General features: G+C 37.9%; 1 protein-coding gene across 1 annotated transcript in view; it reads left to right on the top strand.

Moving 5' to 3' along the window:
- Positions 1-9,002: 9,002 nt before the first annotated feature.
- LOC145764368 (tenascin-X-like) overlaps positions 9,003-21,847 on the top strand; it is a 71,698-nt gene continuing 58,853 nt past the window's right edge. The window contains exons 1-14 of the mRNA XM_082575984.1: positions 9,003-9,081; positions 9,680-9,898; positions 12,024-12,160; positions 12,957-13,101; positions 14,861-15,022; positions 15,512-15,694; positions 16,434-16,624; positions 17,203-17,358; positions 18,262-18,387; positions 19,612-19,780; positions 19,945-20,073; positions 20,446-20,597; positions 20,958-21,103; positions 21,433-21,555. Of these exons, the coding sequence (XP_082432110.1) occupies positions 9,003-9,081; positions 9,680-9,898; positions 12,024-12,160; positions 12,957-13,101; positions 14,861-15,022; positions 15,512-15,694; positions 16,434-16,624; positions 17,203-17,358; positions 18,262-18,387; positions 19,612-19,780; positions 19,945-20,073; positions 20,446-20,597; positions 20,958-21,103; positions 21,433-21,555 (2,117 nt within the window). The remainder of the gene's footprint in view (positions 9,082-9,679; positions 9,899-12,023; positions 12,161-12,956; positions 13,102-14,860; positions 15,023-15,511; positions 15,695-16,433; positions 16,625-17,202; positions 17,359-18,261; positions 18,388-19,611; positions 19,781-19,944; positions 20,074-20,445; positions 20,598-20,957; positions 21,104-21,432; positions 21,556-21,847) is intronic.

The following is a 21,847-nucleotide window of genomic DNA, read 5'->3' as shown; positions in this document are numbered from 1 at the left end:
GTCCCTTGCTGTAGGCCTACTCAGGCAAGTTGTAATTATCACAATCTAACTTTTCCAAACTGTGAGCACTATATCTCGATGCGCATTTGTGTATTGTGAGAAAATTTTGATGGTGTCCAAAAATCAAATACTATTTACAAAATAACTCGGTCTCTTAGAATATCCTCATATGTCACATCAACAAATACTTTCCTGACTTACCAATAGGCCTAACTAAGGTAATAAAGAAACATTCTACTAACGGACAGTTCAGTGATAAAAAAAATCCAAAAGTTTGATATTTCTTGCAAATGCAAACAATATAAGTTTTTCATAAAAAGATGAAGTTCAATAGCATTACAAGAATTCCATCACCATAATTCAAAAAGAACCTTTCCATTACTTGGGTTGACCCTTGCGATTACCCCGCATATGGGTTATGTTATGTACCACTATAGTTCACCGTACTGCCGATTGCCTAAAGCATGAAAAAAGTTGCATCTGTCTGCGGTTATAAGTTATATTTTTTTCTAAATTCAACTAAAACAGCTATTCGCATTATGAAACAGTTGGATAAGTGCCATAAATCAAACTATGGAATAAGTTTGTATCTCTATAAAAACGCCTGCCTGCAAAATGATACCATGTTCATAAAAATTACTAGATGTACATAACGCAATATACTTTACGATATTATATTTTCTGATTATACATTTCCAGTCCTTGTCACAGACTGCATAATGCTTACTCATTCACTTTCAATGTAACTGAAAGTAGTTGTTAGATAAAACCTATATATCACACGCGCTATCAAGTAAAAGCGTTCTATTTTACATTGATTGGATTGGCTCAATATGAGATGGCTACTTCTAAACTACACTTATGAAGGCAGAGTCTGCAATTACTTTTGCAGGTGTTACCTACAATAAATAATGCGATTAATCGAATACAATTCTCACACAACTCGTGAATATGTCTAGTCAATCAGCGCTGACATAATGCTGGATGATGCATTATTGTTTATTGAATAATTTAGTAAATATGCGTAACTTCATTTGTTTGTTATTGTGAGACGAAACTAGGAAGAATGGAAATAGAAATGGATAAAATAAAGGTATTTTTATTCAATGTAAACGCGCTGCCGCGTGTCATTATCTATCTAAAATATCTCTCGCCGCTAGCCTATGTCGATTCATCGTTTTCTGACGTCACGTCCATTCGATAATAAACGATTTCTTTCATGCATTCTCAGTTCAGTTTGGCAGTTACCCGCCTTTCCGTCGATTCAACGTTGCAAGACGTCGCATAAGTTCATATTTTTAGTTTGGTAAACGGAGATAAGATTTCATTGTGACATTGCTATGCAAACTTATATTTCACATGAGACAACTTGACAAGTAAATACACAAGTTTTCACAATTTATGACGAGTTATAGCACATGGAAATGTTACGCTACAATTGCTTTGCGAGGTACTGCATTGCGGTTTAGTTTATCAGTGACAGTGAACCTGGTACAAGAAGCCTCGAATATATTGATTCAACTAAGCTGCATCACGTATAAACGTGGTGGAACGATCGTCCTTTTCACAAAAGCGTGATGTTCTGGTTTATCCTACACAAATGAGAAGCGTATTGCATTTCAAATCTTTACATGTCGACTTGGAAATAAATGTTTACAAGTATATGTGAGAAGCTTTGGGAACATCGACGCCTTTTCTGCTTTTGATAGTGTGTCGGACAAAAGGAAAGATTTGAAACCAAAATCATAATATGTTACAGAGCAGCTTCTATAGTAGGCAATAACGTTGTAGCCTATGCTTTGTTTGATTGAAAGGACATAATTGTCTGCGAAAAACTATTCTCGCTCTAGATGCATTGGCACCAAGTCTTATGTTTAATTTTACGCAATTTCAACCGCAAGCGACGGTAACTCATCGTATCAAAGTTGAAGCTTTTCTTGTATCGACGTCGCTTATAAGCCGTGGTGAGAACAAAAGGTCCACGCATACTGTCAATTTCCTTCACGCTGTGAAGCAGTTAGGATTAACAAGACATGGGCCAAATTAATTACTTTCATCCAGCTGGTGGGAAAATTTTGAACAATAGAATATGAAATATTTCAGAGGATGTGCTGAGAAATGCCTTATATCTCTCAATTTATAACCTTTATTCGCTCAAAATTTCAGCTCAATAGAGGTGAATGAAAGTTAGGAAAAGTCAAGAAATCTCATAGTCGCAGCCTCAGTGGTTTTAGAGATACAACTGTTGATGCAAAAAAGTTGAATTGACAGCCCCCCCCCAACCTTCAAACAGTTAAGGTATTTATTAATTGGACTTTGCAAATACAGCGTGAATAAAGTTACTTTTCTAGGGAGAAGCGGGAAGGCGATTGCCCCAAATACCCCCTTGTGATCTGTTTTTCGGCAGTCGAGTTTTAGCAAGAATGACAGTGATAGACACGTGTTTCACCCCATAAAGGTAAGCTGTTCAGTATCGCACCACTAATTTATGCAAGAGTTCCCGACCGTTGCTTTCCTTGTGCTGACGCCAGAAATACCGCTTCTTCTAAACACTGCTCTTTACTTTCGTAGTTTCGTGCATACATAAACAACTTGGTGGTGTCAATGCATGCATATGCGTATGTCAGAGTTGCCAGTTCTGCGGCTTTTCTGCAGAATTGGGGTAGTTTTGCTTTGGAGTAGTAAACAAATTTTAGCAGTCGTGGGAAAATTTTGGCAGTCACGTCTTTTTCGTTGATTTTGTTTCATTTTCACCAACATTTTTTAGATTTTGACTATATTTTGAGCTACTTTTGGGTTTGTTTCATCACTTGTTGCGATTGGGCTATTTTCAATTGAAATTGGGCTGGAAATTTCGAAAACATCTGGCAACCTTGTAGAGTGCCATCCATGCGGCAATGCAACCAGCTGAGTGGTCGAGTAGTTGTTGGTTATCGTCTCGGTTCTAGTACTAGGTAGGTATGAGTTCGATTCCAGATCAGGTAATACACTTTAAAAGACTTTAAAGGCGATGCGTTACCGATTTTGTTCTTTCTAGTATAAGTCGGGAAATAATTTGGTGACATGGTAAATATGATGCAAAGTTGAAAAAAATGCTGTTGTTAAAAATCCGTAGCTGTTGTGCAGCCACAAGAAATAAATCAATACGATTATGCGGCAATGCAGAGAAATCTAAAGTATATCCGAGAAATTAAAAGCGATTCGAGTCAAGCTGCAGCGTACGTTGATAGAGATAGATAACTCGATTAAACGTATGAAAATGACAGCAATTTCAATTTAGCGTCTTACGAAACAACAGTTCGAAATTTATGTGTTTGACTATTTATTATAAGTTTTGTTTGTGTAAATTTTCTTTATGTAATCGGGGACCATCTTGCTTCCGAGCAATCAAAAAGACACACATTTCACCAGTGTATGCCTTGCACTTACAGCTTACAGTCACAGATGACTCCGCTTGTAATCTACAAAAATAGAAAATATGTTGAACCCGTTGACGTTACTTAATTTTACGTTTTAAAGAGCAGGTGGATAATTTTTGTTTATTGTTTTTCATTAGCGCTCTTCTTGGAGAAGCAGTTGCTTAAACACATGTAGACATGTTCATTGATCAACCTTGATATTGGTATTTTTAAATAACCTTCCAGCTTCCAGGGACTCGAGGTTTTTGTAGCTACCGTAAAGAACTTCTGTTTCACAAGATTGATCATGATTCATTAGCTGTGACTTTCCTCAATTTCGTTCTGTCTTTTGTTTTTATTACTAATTTCGGCATGCTGTCCATTTCCGTGGTTTGCTTGTTATTGTCAAAATAATTCATTTTATATCGTCATTTTGTTCGTTTACCTTGCACCAACCCAGTCTTCTTCCTGTTTTACGCCTCATTTCCCGGAGTCGAAGTAGGACGGATCTGGCAAGGCACATACTCAGTCTCCACTCATCACAATCTAGGGTGCTAGTGTTGGTCACCTGCCACCCTTTCCTGCATTTATTGTATCAGCCCACGTCTTCCTAGAACGTCCAGGTTTCTTTGTGTTGGGAACTGGCACATCTCAGCAATGATTTATCCATCCGCTGCTCCTTTCAACATAACCCTTTTTTCAATGCTCCTTTAAACATTGCATTTTACGATGAGTTATTTGTGGCAAAGAACAGGCGTATCAAAAAAGACACGATTCAGCAAATCTACTGTAATGGGGTTGTGCGATCCACTCGGTGGCGCTACAACTGGGTCCTAGCAACACGCTCGCAGTGATTGCTTCAAGCTTTAGCACGCTTTGCGTAACGCGCGTATAGCTGATATGGGTGGGATGGGAGTGCAGTGTTGTGTTGATGTGAAGGCAAGAAGGTGCATATTACAAAGTTTGATACATGTTAGGCTTGATTAACGTTGCTGTGGCTATAAAAGCAAATAAGTAAACAGGCTTTTCGAACACATTGCATGACAAGGTATCGACTTGTGGTGACAGGCAGAGAGGGAGACAGAGCAGTTTTTGAAGCTATAATCCTTTAATAATGTCCTTGAAGTCTATGATTGTGCTGTCCCTTCCTTGTAATAATAAATTGAGATGATTTAACTCCGTAAACATGTCAGTTAAATAAGCAAGATTTTCTTCAAAATTATCAGCATTCATCACATCAATCAATTTTTTTTCAATCATGCCATTTTGTTTTTGGATTTGTTTGGCAGTTTGCTTCTTTTGCATTTCACTATCAATTTTATGCTGCATAAATGCCTTTACTTCTCTTCTTAGCTGAAATAATCGATTCAAAGCATTGCCTTTTGATTCAAAGCATTTGTCTTTTGATGACATTAAATAAAAACTCTTCTTTAATGTCATCTTTTATTTTGTAATGGACGTAAACTAGCATCTGTGCACAAGATCGAACTCCAGTGGACTCATCCACTGCAATGCTGAACAAGCCAGATTCTTTAATTTCCTTCACAACAGTCTCCTTAACATTGTCTGCCATTTCAAAAATTTGTCTCTGCACTTTTGTTGGATAGTGAAACTTGCATACCCTGCCATCACCTTTTATATAGGCTACCAAGTACTTATAGGCTACTTGCATACAACCATTTATATAGGCTACCAAGTAGCCTACTTGCATGTTTAACTGTATGATGATTGATGAATCAACCATGTTTGATGGGTGTGCGGAGCACACACTCTGAATATACGCCTCTGCAATATCCAGGGTTGCCATCGACATGGACCCCAAAATAAGGACAACAGAAAAATTAAATTTTCATACAAAATAAAACAAACGTTTTTGAACAAATCTCAGCATTTATACGAGCCATTATATATCACATGCCATATTGTTTGCCAGAAACAATGTGTTCCAGCAACTCATTGTTCGTAAAAAAATACTTTGTGCATCTCACGACAACTCAGGTCTAGGTTTACTTTTACTGTAGTGGGGATTTGGCTGTCATTCTACTAAGTTTATTCACTAATTGTTGAAAATAAGACAAAATAAGGACTCAAATCAAAAAGAAGGACATTTCCTAGCAATAAGGACAGTAATATTTTCTAAGATAGAGTTCTTCAAAATAAGGACAAATCTTAGAAATAAGGACGGTATGGCAACCCTGGCAATATCCCTGGAATGGGGTGATTTACCGATTAGGTCCGTGTTGTGTACCGTCTTCCTGGCGTTCAATTAAAAAATGGTTTTCGATTTCGCCATTTACTCGACAAACCTCCTAAGAAACTCTAGTTGCTAAGCGATCTGTTTCTGACGGCCCTCCCTACTGTACACTTAGTTAATTACAAGCACTTTTGCAACTTTATGAGATGTTTTCTTTATTTTTATATCACTCTTCGTTCCAACTTTCTAAAAACAAACATGTTTTGATAACTACAATGCATATCCGAATCATATTTTAAGTTATTCTTTCGCCCACGTATAACCAAGCGCTGTACAACGCATCGTCTATATGTTGCGCAAGGCTAGTTCTCGTCTAGAAGGACCCAGTTGTACCGCCGCTAGTGGTTTCGTGGTATCCTGTCGCACAACCCCATTGAAATCAGTTTTAAAGGGCAAAGTATTCTTCAATGTCACTATTTATGAAGCTTGAGACGCCACTGACAACTTCCGCTCTTGTTTGGCTTGATCATCAGACGCTCACAATACCGGTGTCGAAGACGAGTAAATTTAGTGAATGACGTAACGTATGACATAAGTCATAGGAAATACCTTTTCAACAAAAGAAACACACATTTCCATTCAATTGCAAACTTGATCGCACCGTTACAGTACCTATCTGGCAATTAGATAATGATGATTATATTCAAAGTCTGGGCATTTGACGCGAATTTTCTTTGATAGAAGGAAAACGAAATTGTGTTCTATGAAGAATGATTCGAAATAAAGCTGAATGAAATTCTTCGCAAGAACATATATATTCCGAATAGACTATCTTTCATAACAAACAGTAAATAGCCTTAGAAATTTGTAGAAAACGGAACTGCACTAAATTGTTTTTTTAAAAACAAGACAAACAGTTCAGTTCAGTTGTTTTTTTATTTCTGACCATCATATCAAAACAATACACGTCAACATAGCAAAGGTCAAGAAAAAGGTAGAAGCGACAAAACGCGAACGTTAAAACGTGCTTGTGATCGAAGTAAGTTATTGAGTTGAAAAAAATTTGGCAAGGTCGCAACGAAATCTCGTGTTCAAGACAAAATATTTTGCTTAGAAAAGCACTGAGTTGAAAAACTGTTCCATCACAGACTGGCCCTTCAAAGCCACAGTGACGATCGTCACTGATATTAATCAAAGAATATATCGGCCAAATACATAACAAAACCTAAGAGACAAACACCTCGGACATGGCAAAAGCCGACGACGGTGCCGGATCAAAAGCAAGCACAAGCACTGGAATACGGTAGTCACTTTAACATGTTAAACCCCAGTACGATCCGAATTGCAGCAATGACACCGCCATATAATGAGATCAATTTATGACAAAGCGCTGTTTGGTCAAAATCACCAAAACTACAGCAAACAAACGCTTAGCAGAAATCTTCTGAAGTGAAAACAGTGAATTAACAATCTATTGTGTATGTAGAGTAACTATGTCAGAAAAGATAAGATGTATGATTTTTCAAATGTGGGAAATGTTGTTTTGTAAAAGTGTGTCTCATCTAATTACAGTTATGGGAAGACAATAGCGGTTACCAATGTCATACTCTCTTTAGCCACAGCAGTCTATAGCAAATCTATGTAAAAAAATGCATTTGTAACAGTTGCAACTTGCAAGAGTTTTAATTACTTATGCAACTACAGTAGAGCACGACAGCTACGAATGAGTCAGCAGTGATTCTGCAAAACAATGTAGAAGTGCTAATTTTAGCAAATGTTCAATGAACAGCGCCGGCAAAGCTGAAGCGACAGTTTACAATAGGTATAATTTTACGTTGGCAATAGAGTATGATTAAATTTGTTTTGTCCTGTTTGTGTCAAATCAAAATCTCCTATTGCTTCACGCAGCAAAATTACACACTGATCCATTTGTCCAGTACGCACCATCAGTAGTCACAAACACTTGAAAGCAAGCTGTTTACAGTTGTTCCTCCATTTATCAGTCTTCAATGATTCGTGTCATTTCCATGCTAATTGTGTTTACTAAAACAGTCAGCAGTGCAGGTTGCTAAACTCAAGAAGTTCATTCATTTACCTACATGTTGAATCGATTGAAGGCAACATTGAAGTAATGTAGTATTACAAAAATACTTTATGAGTTGGAAAACCTAGTGATCTGTTTGACTTTCCTGCCAAGCTAATGAACCTCATCTGACAACATGCAGTTACGACGCCAAAAGCGCATTGTCAGTGTGCGGTAAACGTCTTTTAATTGAAGGTCAAGGGTTTTGACCGTGAACTTGAGCAAAATTGCATTACAGTTCACTTACTTTGTCGCAGAATACAGGAAATAACATCAGCTGTTCTGAAAAGTTGCGTTTTGCAGCAAAACAAGTCTAGTCTTCTCTTCAGAGGTGGCGAGGCTAAACCATGGCGACCTTTACAGATCGTTATGGGCTGAACTAAGCTTATACTTTGGTACACGCAGCACCAAACGACGACTTAATTATGTGCCCGAGATGAGGCGTATCTCGAAAGGCAGTAATGAGTAAGACAATGTGTCTGCAGGATTTGTATCAGTGTATAGTCAAGTGTTCCACCGTTTTTAATTTCTTGTCCTTTTTTGTGTTGTTTGCAGCAAAGCGTGAGTAGGCTACATCTTAAAATATTTACTATAGTTTATTACATGTGCTTTGATCTCAATTCCGTGTAGCAGGGAATACACCGAATCAAAGTTACAACTCTTGTTAATACACTGGCAGTGTTGTACCACGAAAGTAGAGTGATTTTAACTTTGCAACCGTAGCGCAACAGATGTCAAGCCCAGATATATGATTATTATTTGTGCACACAGCAAGCACACTTTAGACTTCGCAGTGAGTATAATACTAATATGCAATGATTAAAATGAAGCTAACTTGACACGACTTTTATCATGTATAGCTTGTTCAATGCAGCAGCTTCGATGATCATAAAGTTAGTGAAAAGCAATATTTTGAAAAAACAACAACATTGAAGTGCTGTAGTAAGTCAATATGCCGCGGTAGATATCGAAATTGTTTTGGTGTGCCGTTGTCCAAAAAAGATTGAAAACCACTGAGGGTTTATTTTGTGGTATGTCAGGTTTAGCAAAAAAAAAACATCTCAATTGAAATTCTATTCGGTATTCAATTGGCGAAACAACTAAACAACGATTGCGTTGTGCAGTATATTGTGGCTTTTTATGTTTTAAATGTCATAAAAAGTTTTTCTTTGACTGTAGCTTAGGTTTATATTTACTTGAGTCTTATTTATTACTCCGCTATGTTACAGGTTCGCTCATTATAACGTAACGAAGGCTTGCTTTCACTTATTTTGATTGAGTTTAAAGCAAATAAAGTCAGTTTGCTTGTTGTTTTTCAAATAAAGACATGAAACTCTTTGTTTTTCTGGCGCTGTTAAGCGCCTGCACTTCCATGCCTATGAGTGGAAGTCATATGAGCTCCCAAGGTAAGTGTACTTGGTCGACAGATTGATAGAAAGAGAAAATACTTCAAAAAAGTTAGAAAACGTCCATTTATTTCAATCATTCGGAATATTGTGTTGTTGATATCAAGTTGTTACCCCTCTTCGAACAATTAATTTTTCGAACAAATTAATGCCGTGGTCCGTAGGCTGTAGCCTAATGTAAATAACTATATACATTAGGCGTACTGTAGGAGTGTGGGTGATAAACCCAGACCCTGTACTGAGACCCACTGCCATTGATTTTTCTTGGTTTCTTGGCTAATAGTGAAAACTGACTAACGTTCAAGAGGGTTTTGGTTTGAGCCTCGCCAAAGTTGTAAGGTTGTTGCGGTATAGTGCAATGTGCAAATATAAGGATGAGAGAGAACATTTTATTTGTTTATTATCTTTTTCTATCCAGTATTAGAGGGCGAGGCCATAAGAGGCAACTGAGATTATGCTACGACAAAGATAACCTCTACATCACAGCTGTAATGTGTTGCGTGCAGAAAAACAATTTCAAGCTTTTTACTGTCGAAAAACGTCTTTTTTTTGACAAAACTATAATAATGCAATTCTCATAGGTATGTTAACGTTTCAGAAAATTTTACTCCGCGGTGTCAAGACAAAGATGGAACCTATTACAATTTGGGCACTAACTTCCAACGATTACGTGATGGTTGGTTGTGTAACTGCACTTACAACACTGATACTTTAAGAGCAGTACTAGAATGCAGATCACCAAGATATACCAACCAGTTGTCTGGGGCATCGTACTACAGACCAGGATACATTCAGAGAACAAGAAATATAGCACTAGGTAAGATGACTGCGTCCTAGATTATAGAAATAATTTTGTTGTCGTTTTAAAACAATAATATATACGTTTAAATTTTCTGGTTAACGGCCAAACGTTTTTTTTTAGTTTGACTCGCTGGTTTGATTAGTGTCAAACATTTTAAGTTTGCTGGTAATTAACAAGCTGTAGCTGCCCTTGTTTCTGTTCAATGGTTGGCACAGTACAAGGCTTTTAAAAATATTTTTCTGTTGGATTAATCTGAAAAAAAAAAAAACAGTACTGAGAACATAAATTGCTCAATGGCTGTATTCTATCTATCGTGCAACACTTTTAATGTTTTGATGGGATAGTTTAGAGTAGGCTTGAAGTTTTTGTCTACACTATCTTTTGTTTGCCGCCCTTTATGTTTTCCAGCCTAATGTGGAGACTACTACAGGCCACTGATATTGCTTTTGAATATGTAGGCTAGTAGACCTAATACAGTATAAAAATACAATATCTTGCAATGCGTTTTTATTGGTGTGGGTAGTAGTTTACACAACATTTTTTGACACAAAGGTTCTCAGCTGGGGGTAAAATCACCCTCGGAGTAAATTTTACTTAGCTTGAGAGTACATTTTGCAAGAAAAAAAATTGCCAACTTCTTTCTTACACAGGGCTTTGGAGCAGGCGTAAATGTTAAATTGCCCCAGCTCCGGAGCTCTCTTTTATCAAAAATTAGCTCCAGCTCCTGCTCCGGAGCTTATTGATACCATTGCTCCGGCTCCAGCTCCAGGCTGCGACAAGTGCCTTGATTAAAATAATGAAGACATATCAATTTAAATTCTAAAGCTTCAAATTGCCTGCAGTCAACTGTTGCTAAAAAATGGCACAACTTTATGAAATTTAAGGTACTTTCATGAAAATGTCATGCGGAACTGTGTTTCAAAACATATTCGTTAATCTGACGTCTGATCACGCAAATAGTTTCTTAATTTTGTGAAAGGTTACTATTAACTTATGTGAATTCAGCTAATAGTAGTAGCATCTTATGAAATACATTGGAGCCGGAGCTATTTTTCAAACAACTGGCCCCAGCTCCTGCTCCAGCTCTACTTGAATTTCATTTAGAGCTCCAGCTCCGTTGAAAATGCACGGCTCCGGCTCCTTGCTCCGGCTCCAAAGCCCTGTTCTTACAGACCGTGCAATTTTTAATGTTCATTAATAACAATGCTTTGTTGCTGTAAATTTGAAAGATTAGTCTTGCTGTGAATAGTAGGCTACTGTGTGATTTCAATGCTCATGTGGATCTTGTGCTTTAGTTGTTGTGTTTTTGATGTTTAATATTGTATAAGTCTATTTTTATCTTTTTAGTTGCTTGAATCATTTATCGATGTCTGAATAATAATCATGATTTTAAATTTATTTTTTAGTTTTCTTTGATGTCAATATTTGGTTGTTGATGAGTTGATATTCTGTGGATATGTGTAATCAATTATTGTAAGCGTGGTGTCAGGCTCTTCGATATGATTATCAACAACGCAAATGCGTCTACAAGCAGAGCTTTTGTATTGTTGAAGCTCACAGACATTTCCGGCTTACATTTGCAATGCAAATCATCAAACGATTCGTCGTGTTTCTTTCTGCATTGTTGTCACACAAGGCCTTGGCTGAGGGACAAACAGAATGTTACCTCTTAACAGTTGCTTAAGTCAAATTACCCCCGCGAATATGGACAACGGCGCTTCTGCTGCCTGCATGTAAACTCGAAGTTGTTTGTCAAAGATATGCTGACTCAACCAAATACAGCAACAACTCACAGTTCACTTTTCTTCTAAATATCGTGCAGCTTAATGTTGCCACATGGAAAATTTTGTTGACAAATTAAGGATTTCAAAGTTGTTGACACAAATTGTAATTAAGGAAATTTGGAGGTTTCGAAAAAGAGAGTGAAGGTAAAGTCCTAGACGAACACTTATCAAAACCAATATTTGAGAGGACAAAGTTTTTTTTCTAGCGATCGCCAAAAACCGATCATAGATGATGATTAGCCACTTGGGAGTTGACAAAGCGGCAGTAGAGAATTATTTTGGAGGCGTCTGGTTTAGCTCACTCATAGTCGTTTCTGTCGTTACGTCGCAGGTTGTGTTGCTACTTTGTTTTTCAGATCATTGTGTGTACGAAGGAAAAGTTTACAACAAAAACACAGAATGGCGAGCCGTAGTTGGAGGCGTCTTGATGGATTGTTCTTGCAACAACACTGCTTACTTGAGTTGTCGCACGCCACGTTCAACTTCCACAAACGTAAGTAGCCTACCTATCACCAATGATGCTTGGTTGCAACACAAGGTTATGATATTATTCATGACTTAATTTTGCAATCTACAATTACAACTTACAGTATTATAATATTAAAAAAAGGAGAGCGATTACTTTAAACCCGTATCAACGTAAAGTCAATCGGGGATCCGCGTAAAGCAGATACAAAAGCATCAAAATTTAAGAAAAATATGAATAGTTTGAAGTTCTTCTGTCGCATTTTTCCAATTTGAAATTCTTCTGTTGTATATCGCGATTTCGGGTATTGAACCCTCTTCAGTACAACTTTATCAACAACATGGTACAGTAAAATTTACAGCAGTTCACTTTAGAAAATGACTAAAAATGTTATGTGGTTGCCAAGAAACAAATTAGTCTGCGAAATTAACTTTTTTAGCAAACGTCTTTTTTCGAGCAATCGTTACAATCCCAGACAGCAAAATCTGTTGTTCTTACATTCAACGTCTGGAGACGGTGAATCAATGTAAGATGACCGGTTTTGCTGTCTGGGATGTTTCCCTTACCCCGACGTCATTCCAGAGGTTTACTCAAGAAAGAGCACAATCGGTGCGTTTGAAAGTTCTTGTTATAAGCGGAAGGAAATCGAAGCAGCACCACTAGAGCCAGAGTCAACAATCTTAAACCAGTCCATTACTGAGTCGGTTTACTCCATCTAGAAATGATTTTTTTCACATTGATTAGACGCTGAATCAATGTAACATGACCCATTTTGCTTGTTGGTCTACCGCCAAAGATTATTTTTTTATATAATTTATTGCAGACTGTAACCAGAGTGCGAGGTGGTTCTGCTGACTACAAATGCCAAACTGGGACTTACCACAGTGGAGAGTATTTTGCTTCCAGACAACCTGGAGGATTTTATTCAATTTGTACCTGCGTTTCTGCTTTTGCTGCTACTTGTCGAGGTATGTAAATATATTTTTGCTTTACTCAAAGTATGATTGACTCAGAGTTCAGTAGAATAGTTATTCTAGTCGTCTATTAACGGCATATTTCATAAATTTTGTCTACTTCATAGAATTTGCTTTGTGTTTGTGGTATGTCTCGCATGGAAGAACTTACGCCACGCACTATAATTACATTATGGCTGCTGCACCTGGATATAATAACGTGGCCTGCAACAGCCTCAAACGCAAGAAGAAGATTATGTGGACAAATTTTATTCTTGATAAAAGTAGCTGTCCACCCCGTTTTCTCAGTGGTTACGCGCTAGACTCAAGATTAAGTGACGCTGGTTCGGCTCTCGGGTTGTGCGCTTTAGCAACGCGTTTCAAGGACTGCCCTCCATTCAGTGGCACCTAATGGGTGGAATAATTCCCTGGCAACAAGACTTTAACAATCGGAAACTTTACACTGTCAATCTCGGTGACCAGGCCTGCGTCAGTGGTTCACAGCCTCTACACTACAAGTATACGAAACTGCCAGGATTAAGCTCTCCAAGAAGCTTTCCCAGTCCGAGGATAAATATCAATGAAACTACTCACCACAATTTCAATAAAGCAAATATCGTGCTTTTCTAAAAGATTCAATTCGGATTACAACGTATTGAACCACGTCTACTGTCCATCTTTACAAAATATTCTTTATTTTTGTGGCGGCTGTTACATTTGTGCCAGTTAAATTACGTTACTTAAGAAGAGTGTCTGATTATATCTTTAACAATTAATGTTATAAGTTTAGACAAACCCAAGAAAACTACCAGTAATATTTGTTATAAGAAAGTTACCGTTTACTATCCTGTACTACCGTTTTCTCCGCTTACAGGACAGTAAACGGTAGTTTTCTTATAACAAATGCTATAAGTGTTTGTGCATTTTAGTAAACCTTTATTATATAATTATTATCTGCGTTTTTGTGTACCATTGCAAATGGTTTTGGTACTACGACAGTTTATCGAACGACAGTTTATCGAACGACAGTTTATGGAACGACAGTTTATCGAAACGACAGTTTATCGAACGACAATTAATCGAACGACAGTTTATCGAAACGACAGTTTATCGAAACGACAGTTTATCGAAACGACAGTTTATCGAAACGACAGTTAATCGAACGACAGTTTATCGAACGACAATTTATCGAACGACAGTTAATCGAAAACCTAACCCCTAACTTAACACCTAACCCTAACCCCTAACCACTAACCCCTAACCATTATCCCCTAGCCCCTAGCCCCTAACCCTTAACCCCTAACCCCTGAGTATTCCATTGCATAATTATGTGCTTCGTCGTTCGATAAACTGTCGTTTTGATAAACAGTCGTTCGATGAACTGTCGTTTCGATAAACAGTCGTTTCGATGAACTGTCGTTTCGATGAATTGTCGTTCGATGAACTGTCGTTCGATGAACTGTCGTTCGATAAATTGTCTTTCGATAAATTGTCGCGTCACGAATGATTTGATTGTACATAATTGTGCCTGCATCGCTGTACTGATGAATGCAAGTTTTCTCTTTGAATACTGAAAAGTTTGGGTGTTCATCAGGACAATTATCGTTTCCAGCACTAGTTGCAACGTTCATCTGATGAAATTGAAAGTAAAAGTAACAACAAACAAGATGGTTATTCGATAACTGCTCTCTTGTAAAAACCGCTGCAATCATATTATGGTTCGTTTTTGATTAACGCAAAGTTTCATGTTTTATTATTTCAAACAAATGAATAGTGGTCACTGTCTCCGGCGAAGAATGTCAGTTTCCGTTTGAAGTCGCTGGCAACCTCTATTCCACATGCACATCACGCGAAGTCGGCAGACCTCGCTATTGTGCCACGAGCGCATACGGTGTTTCCCCTCCAGTGGTATCAAACTGCATAACGAAGATTAGAGGTAAGCTGCACTTTTGTAGAGTGCATTGGACTATTTTGAATTGTTGCATTGGATATTTTACGAATATCACTTTATTTTTTGTGAGACATATTTTACTTTAGATAAAAAATCACTGATTAAAAGGTTATATTGAAAGATCAACTTGCTAAAAGTCGGTTAGGCCTACTTCTGTTACGATCAATTGGCTACGACCTACGATCATTCGGTCAATCCTGAGTAAAATGTCTAATTTAAATGAAAACTGATTTTTCAAGAGAGCTTACATGGAAAGCGACGACAAAATCTTCTTTTATGCTGTCTTCTGCTCTCTACAGCTGCGCTGGAATAAGTTCAAGCAGCTATATACTTGGCTTACAGCTCATCTTCTTTATGAAATAATACGTTTTAGATGTTATAAACATTTATATACCTCTTAGAGTAGACTACATGTAATAATTTTGTGTTACGTAGGCTAGGCCTACTTCTACTCATTAATTTCATTTTCTGTAGAATTCCGGACTTACTTTGGCTACATTTTTACATTTGGTGGAAATGCAAATGGCGCTCGCTGTCATTTTCCCTTTTCTGTTCGAGGCGTTCAGTACAATCAATGTACAACACAAGGCAGAAGAGTTCCTTGGTGTGCCACTACAGCCAACTATGACAGACATGGACGCTACGGTTTTTGTCAAGGTAACAGAAAAAGTATTAAAAAAGAAGCCCAAAAGACCAATAAAAAATAACTTCGGATGTTTAATCAATCTGGAGAAATTTTCAGTAGCTTATACAAAACCATAGCTACGAAAGAAATTATAGGCCTGTCTTGATCCTTGTCATAACCTAGCTTGTACCTAGCTTGTAAGTGATCAAACATTTAGAATATATGAACGGGAGGGCAAGCAAGAGAATATTTGTGAACTGCGTAGTTTGCCAAGACAGCCACGTGCTTTCAATATGCATCGAACTACAGTTCTTGTTTGGATCCAGCGGGATATCAGATGTCGTACTTAATCAGTCCTCACCAAGACAGCAAAATCCGTCATTTTTACAGTGATTCAACGTCTGCAGACGTTAACGTTAGAATCACAACTTTAGACAAGTACTCACTAACGGAAGAATAGTAAGACGGACTAATGATCATCATCAGAAGATGTTGGGAAATCTTCCACCAGTTTGTGGAGCTCATTCTTCCACGGTGCTTTTCTGAGCAGGCGTTTCGTGATTTTGTATTAAACATATTTTTTAATTGGGCAATGGGCAGTACATCAACACTATGAGGCCTACATGTTAGCCCACACTAAACTTGCGGCTATATCTTATTTCAAATTACATTTTCACCTTGAATTATGATATAGGCACACAAAACGTATTGGTTGCCTTCTGATTCTGCATCATTCAAGCTAATCAAGTGACATGTTATGTACTCTTCAAGGAGCAACTACAGATTCAAGAGGAGGCTCAGAAGAGTTATACAATCGGGTCGGAGAACCAGTCACCATTGAATGTCGTTACGACAACATTCTCGGTAGATCTCCTCCCACCATCACGTGGTACAAGTTGGTTGACGGAGGAAGTCGCCAGAAACTCTACACATACAATGGCGCTACGCAACGTGGAAGAGAAGTAAAATTGCGATTTTGTGTGGTATTTTGTCCGTGGTTACCCATGGATGCGGCCTGATTTGTCACACTTTGCAGAATTTTCCAGATTTTACCAACTTTTGGTAACTCTGAATGAAATTTTATAAAAGTTATATTTTAACGTCTTCTTTACTGTTTTTCGCAGGTGACAAAATCATCAGGCATTGAAGAACAAAGATAACTTGATTTATAAAGTTTCAATCAGGCTATTAGCCACTCGCTTACAGTGTGATGGAACGTGTTTTAATTTACCTTATTCTCTTTTGCTGCTGCTTCCTCAAGGCAACAAATAGCTTTTATATCAATACGAGTCAGCTAAAAGTAAAAAAATCTTGGAAAGTTTGAGTCAAACAGCAACAGTATCCGCAATCAACCTTTGTAAAATGTGGCAAATCAGACCGCATCTCCAGGTAGCATGGTTTGTCATAATGTTCTTTGGATTGGTTAAGGCAAAATGAAAAATTTCAATATCTGCTTGTACATATTCTCCTTTCGAGTTATTCTTCATCAAAATCCAAGGTTTTCACTCATTAAAATGAGTTTGTACAATTTTGAACACAGGCAGGAACTGCTGGTTTCTATTCTGGAAGAATAAACATGCCCAATGCCAGACAGCTGGTCATTGATAACATGAGATTGGAAGATGCTGGAACGTTTGAGTGTGAAATAACATATGCAGGCACTGAAGACGTATATAGACGGACAGATGTTTCAATTGTAAGTCTTATCTTGATTCATTTTTGCATAGGCAAAAATAGTCTACTTTTTGCATTGATTCAACGTCTGCAGACGTAGATGTTGAATTTATGAAAAAAAGGTTTGCTGGCGAGAGTTGAAGTTTGTTATAAGATTTCGTTGACAAAAAATGAATTTAGAACGGAAACATTTCGTGTTACCTTCATAATCACTGATAAAAATCGTACAATATTTGACAAAGGGAACTCTGCTGCAAACAAAACAAACTTTATTTTGAAAGCTCAATTGGTTAGCGCGTCACTTCTGGAACGAAGAAGCTTCAAGATCAAGCGGCGCTGGTTCGACTCTCCGGGTGTGTGATTGAGCAACGCACGTTAAGGAATGCTCTCCATTCAGCGTCATCTAATGGATGGAATAATTCCCTGGTAACAAGACTTCAACAATCGGAAACTTCACTCTGCCAATCTCGGTGACCGGGCCTGTGTCAGTGATTCAAAGCCTCTACAAGTATGCGAAACTGCCAGGATTAAGCTCTGCAACAAGTTTTCCCAGTCCGAGGATAAAGATTCAATCAATCAATCAATCAAAAATGGATCGAAATTCTGTGTGAGCTTCAGGGGGACACTTGCTCGCGTGCACCTTGAAAAAAGTTCAATTGTTGCAGCGAAACAAGAACAAAATAACAAAATAACTTGGTGGAGGGTGAAGTGCCTCCAAATTAAGTTGCTGTGTATACCTCCTTTTGTTTGTGTCCTTCTATGTAGATTATATTTAAATTTGATATGCAACTTTCAGAGGAATATTAAGTTTAAAATGTTGCTAGGTAGTTGTAATAAGAGAAGTAGTATATACATTTTAGGGCCGAGTATTGTGAAATTGAATTTTGTACTAACCTTCAGTAAAATGATAAGAATACGTTTTAAGGTTGGAGAGTCTCGTAACAGTCCTTCCAATCTACGTTACGTTTACACTCCGAGGTATAATAGAATGCAATTCTTGTGGGACAACCCGGAAATCGAGTACGACTCCATTAGAATGGAGTACCAACAGGTAAAGAGCTACTTCGTCATAGCACATGACTAGGGATGAACTGTGTTCCGAAAGCTAGTGCAATTCGCCATTACCACAGCGAACTCGCATCAGGCTAAAACAGATTGTTTTGTGAAGAAAGAGCTGCTTGTCTAGCAAAAGTTATTATGGTATTTCTATAACGAGTTTTCTTCAGCTGTGATTTGATTGATCTACCGCTTCTGTTAATCAATGACTTTTCAGTGTTCATACATATGCGTTGTAACATAGCGTGTGGGTACGCGCGTCTATACCTCGTGATGATCATTGTCTGCTCAGTGATGGAGTGATGAAAGCATTCCATCAACTCACGAATGGACGGCTCTGCAGCTTGACCTTCATCGAAAGCATCAGGCTATGTTTTACTTGAGAGCTAGCAGTGGCGTAGCCAAGGGGGGAGGGGTTGGGGGTTACAACCCCCTTTTGGCACGCGTGTGACGTCACGATATTGAGAATGATGCTTTCAGTCTCTTTATGCTTGAGAATGATGCTTTCTGTCTAAAAAAATTGCCTAATTTTAAACAAAACTTTATTAAAAGAGCTAGTTTTGCCAATACCAAACATTCAAACATCTCAGCCAGGAATTAGCAACAAGAAAACATAGAGACTATCTTATCCTTTTGCTATGCCATCGGACAGCACCATTTTACAGGAATATTCATACCCACATTTTTGTTGAAAATGCTCTCAGAATGCACCAAATTCAAAGTAATTTTTCAAAATTTTTTGGAGGAGGTCCCCCAGACCCCCCGCCGCTGGGTCGTCCAAACCCCCCCTTTCAAAATTCCGGGCTACGCTACTGAGAGCTAGGGATTGTAGATCATAGGGATGCAAAACTCCACCCGCTTTGGCCTATCCGCAACACTAGAAGGGTCATGTTTTTTTCTGATTTACAAATAAATGTACTTTTTATGGCTTAAATGAGAAGAGTGAAGTTGGTTTTAAAGTAATTTAAAGTTTTTAGTTGAAAACAAGCCAGCAGCAGAGTGTAAAAATGTCAAATTGACAATTAGCTCTTTTAGTGTTGGCGGAACAACGGAGCTGCTCGTCCAATAACTTACTGTCCCCAATAAGAAGTAACATGGTTGAAGGTAGATTCTAACATTTTAAAATTCTCTACAACCAGGTCTAAGCCTGAATTTGACAAAAAGCTTGTCACAGTTGTAAAAATGCGAAAACGAAAAACCATGACTCATTATTCCGCAGGAAAACAGTGGGCAAATAATGCAAGTGAGAATGCCTAAAGGACGGACCAGTCACCTGACCTACCGCTTACGTCCTGGCGTGACGTATGACGCACGCCTGTACACAATCACCGACGGTCAGGATTCGGCTCCCTTACGCATGACGCTAACTGTGCCGAGAATTGCAACAGGTATGTGATATAGCAGCCTAGCAGGATGTTGCTAAAGTCATTTTTTGTGGGAAGGGGGTTAATTGTATTGATCTAGAATCCTGTGATCTTTCACACGATAAAATTTAAGGTGACTGTTCTCAACTGCAACCATGACATTATTTTAAATCATGATGTACTTACAGATAGGCAACCGGCGAGCAATCCTAGTGGTAGTTCAACGGTCACTCAACCTTTGGCCCAGCCTCGTATCACTGGAAACAATATCTATCTCAATTGGCTATCCAATCCTCTCACAAACACCCAAGTTTCAAGTAAACCGATCATTTATCCCGCTTTTCTTGGATTTACATCTTTATCGTTTAATTTGTGCGTACAAAGACAGCAAATCAGTCGTTTTTTTTACATTGGTTCAACGTCTGTAGGCGTTGAATCCAGGTCTCTCGTTGAATAAATGTAAAAAGCAACTGTTGTTATCTGTGTAACAGTGCTCAGTCATTTTTGAAACAATCTCACCCGGAAAATCTGTCATTTTTGCATTGACTCAATCTCTGCAAATGTTGAAATAATGTAAAAAAGCCAGATTTTCTTTCTGGGGCAGGTAAACAGTTTAGTCACTTACTGGCGGAGAAGAGTGATTCTAGTTTAGTCTGGTTTTGACAGGTTTTTAAAAAGTTTTTCTTCAGAATGGGTTGTTGTGTACGAGGATACCAGCACAGGAAACATCAAGAATGTTACTTTGGGTCCTTCCAGCGATTCCCTCACTCTCACTGACTTGAAGTCTGGTCAAAGATACAGAATTACTGTTTTTGCTGTTGTGGACAACAATAAAATTGAGGTTTTAACTGATTATTTTTTATGCTTTTAAATGTTGTAGCATCACTGTTGCAAGTGCAACAGGTCTGTCTCTGATGGTTAAATTTCTTTTTTGAAGACTCCTTTCTGCAAATGAAAACATGAGCAGGTTATAAACGTTCTCTCTCTTGAACAGTAGTTAAATATATTAACTCCAACTGGATGTTAAACCACCAATCTGAGATACCTTTCTTCGACTAGCAACCACTTATCAATTTTATTTTAAGTTTGATACGTTACGTATAATTGCAGCGTGTAATCTTAATAACATGTAAAGAATAAATCAAACTGTTGTATTATTGACTGAAGTGTTGTTCCGCATTCAGATTTAATGTTCTCACAGATCGCCTCAACTGACGTAATAACGGAACACACGCCGGTTGAACTAACTGTTACCCCCAGGATTTCAGATTCAACTTCAAGTACAGTCACTATTACTTGGGATGCCCCAATCACCGGAGAAGTTGATTCATACGAAGTGTCATATAGGTGAGTTAAGGACTTGATTACGGGATGATGAAATTGCCGTTGACAATTTACGTTATTTTGTAGTTGCTGAGGTTTTAAAGTAATGCTGTGCGGAGGTACTAAACCAGTGAAAACAAAGAAAGATATGCGTTTTGATGTGTATGAGTCCAAACTATTACAAGATGCTGCAAGCAATAATGTACACTGAATGGTCGTTCATTTTTTCTCCTTGGCGAGACATGACCAACTGTTTGAAGAAGGAAGAAAAGAAAATGTTAGTTTTCATGCCCACCTACGTCTGGTTTTTGTTTTGCTTCCAGTAAAGAATTCAACGTAATTCGTCTTTGCAGGGTTGCCAACGAGCCACAGACACCATGGAGAAGCTACCTTGTTTCGGCATCTCTAAATCCAAGCACAATTCTGCGTAATCTTCAACCATCAACACTTTACGATATTCGTATCACACCAATAACGTAAGTATACTGAAAAATAACGTAAATTTTGTAATTTAAAATAACTTGATAATAACAAAGATGTGAAGTAATGGAAATTTAAAGTAAAGTCTTATCTTTTATACCATATAAACGAGAAGAAACAAGAGCAAATTGGTTTTTCAGTGTTTGGGATATGCAGTAGCTAAACTTGGACAGAAAAACATATTTCTGGAATATAGACCCAGAGGGGACTTGGTCACACGACCCTTCACAACTTCCAAAAATGCGATTTTCTTTGGTTCAGAATAAAAATTGTTTGATGGTTTTGCTT

The sequence above is a fragment of the Aplidium turbinatum genome, chromosome 2 (genome assembly GCF_918807975.1).
Source record: "Aplidium turbinatum chromosome 2, kaAplTurb1.1, whole genome shotgun sequence".
NCBI classification, from domain to species: domain Eukaryota; kingdom Metazoa; phylum Chordata; class Ascidiacea; order Aplousobranchia; family Polyclinidae; genus Aplidium; species Aplidium turbinatum.
Note: the sequence above shows the minus strand (reverse complement) of the source record. Positions and strands in the feature narration are given on the sequence as shown.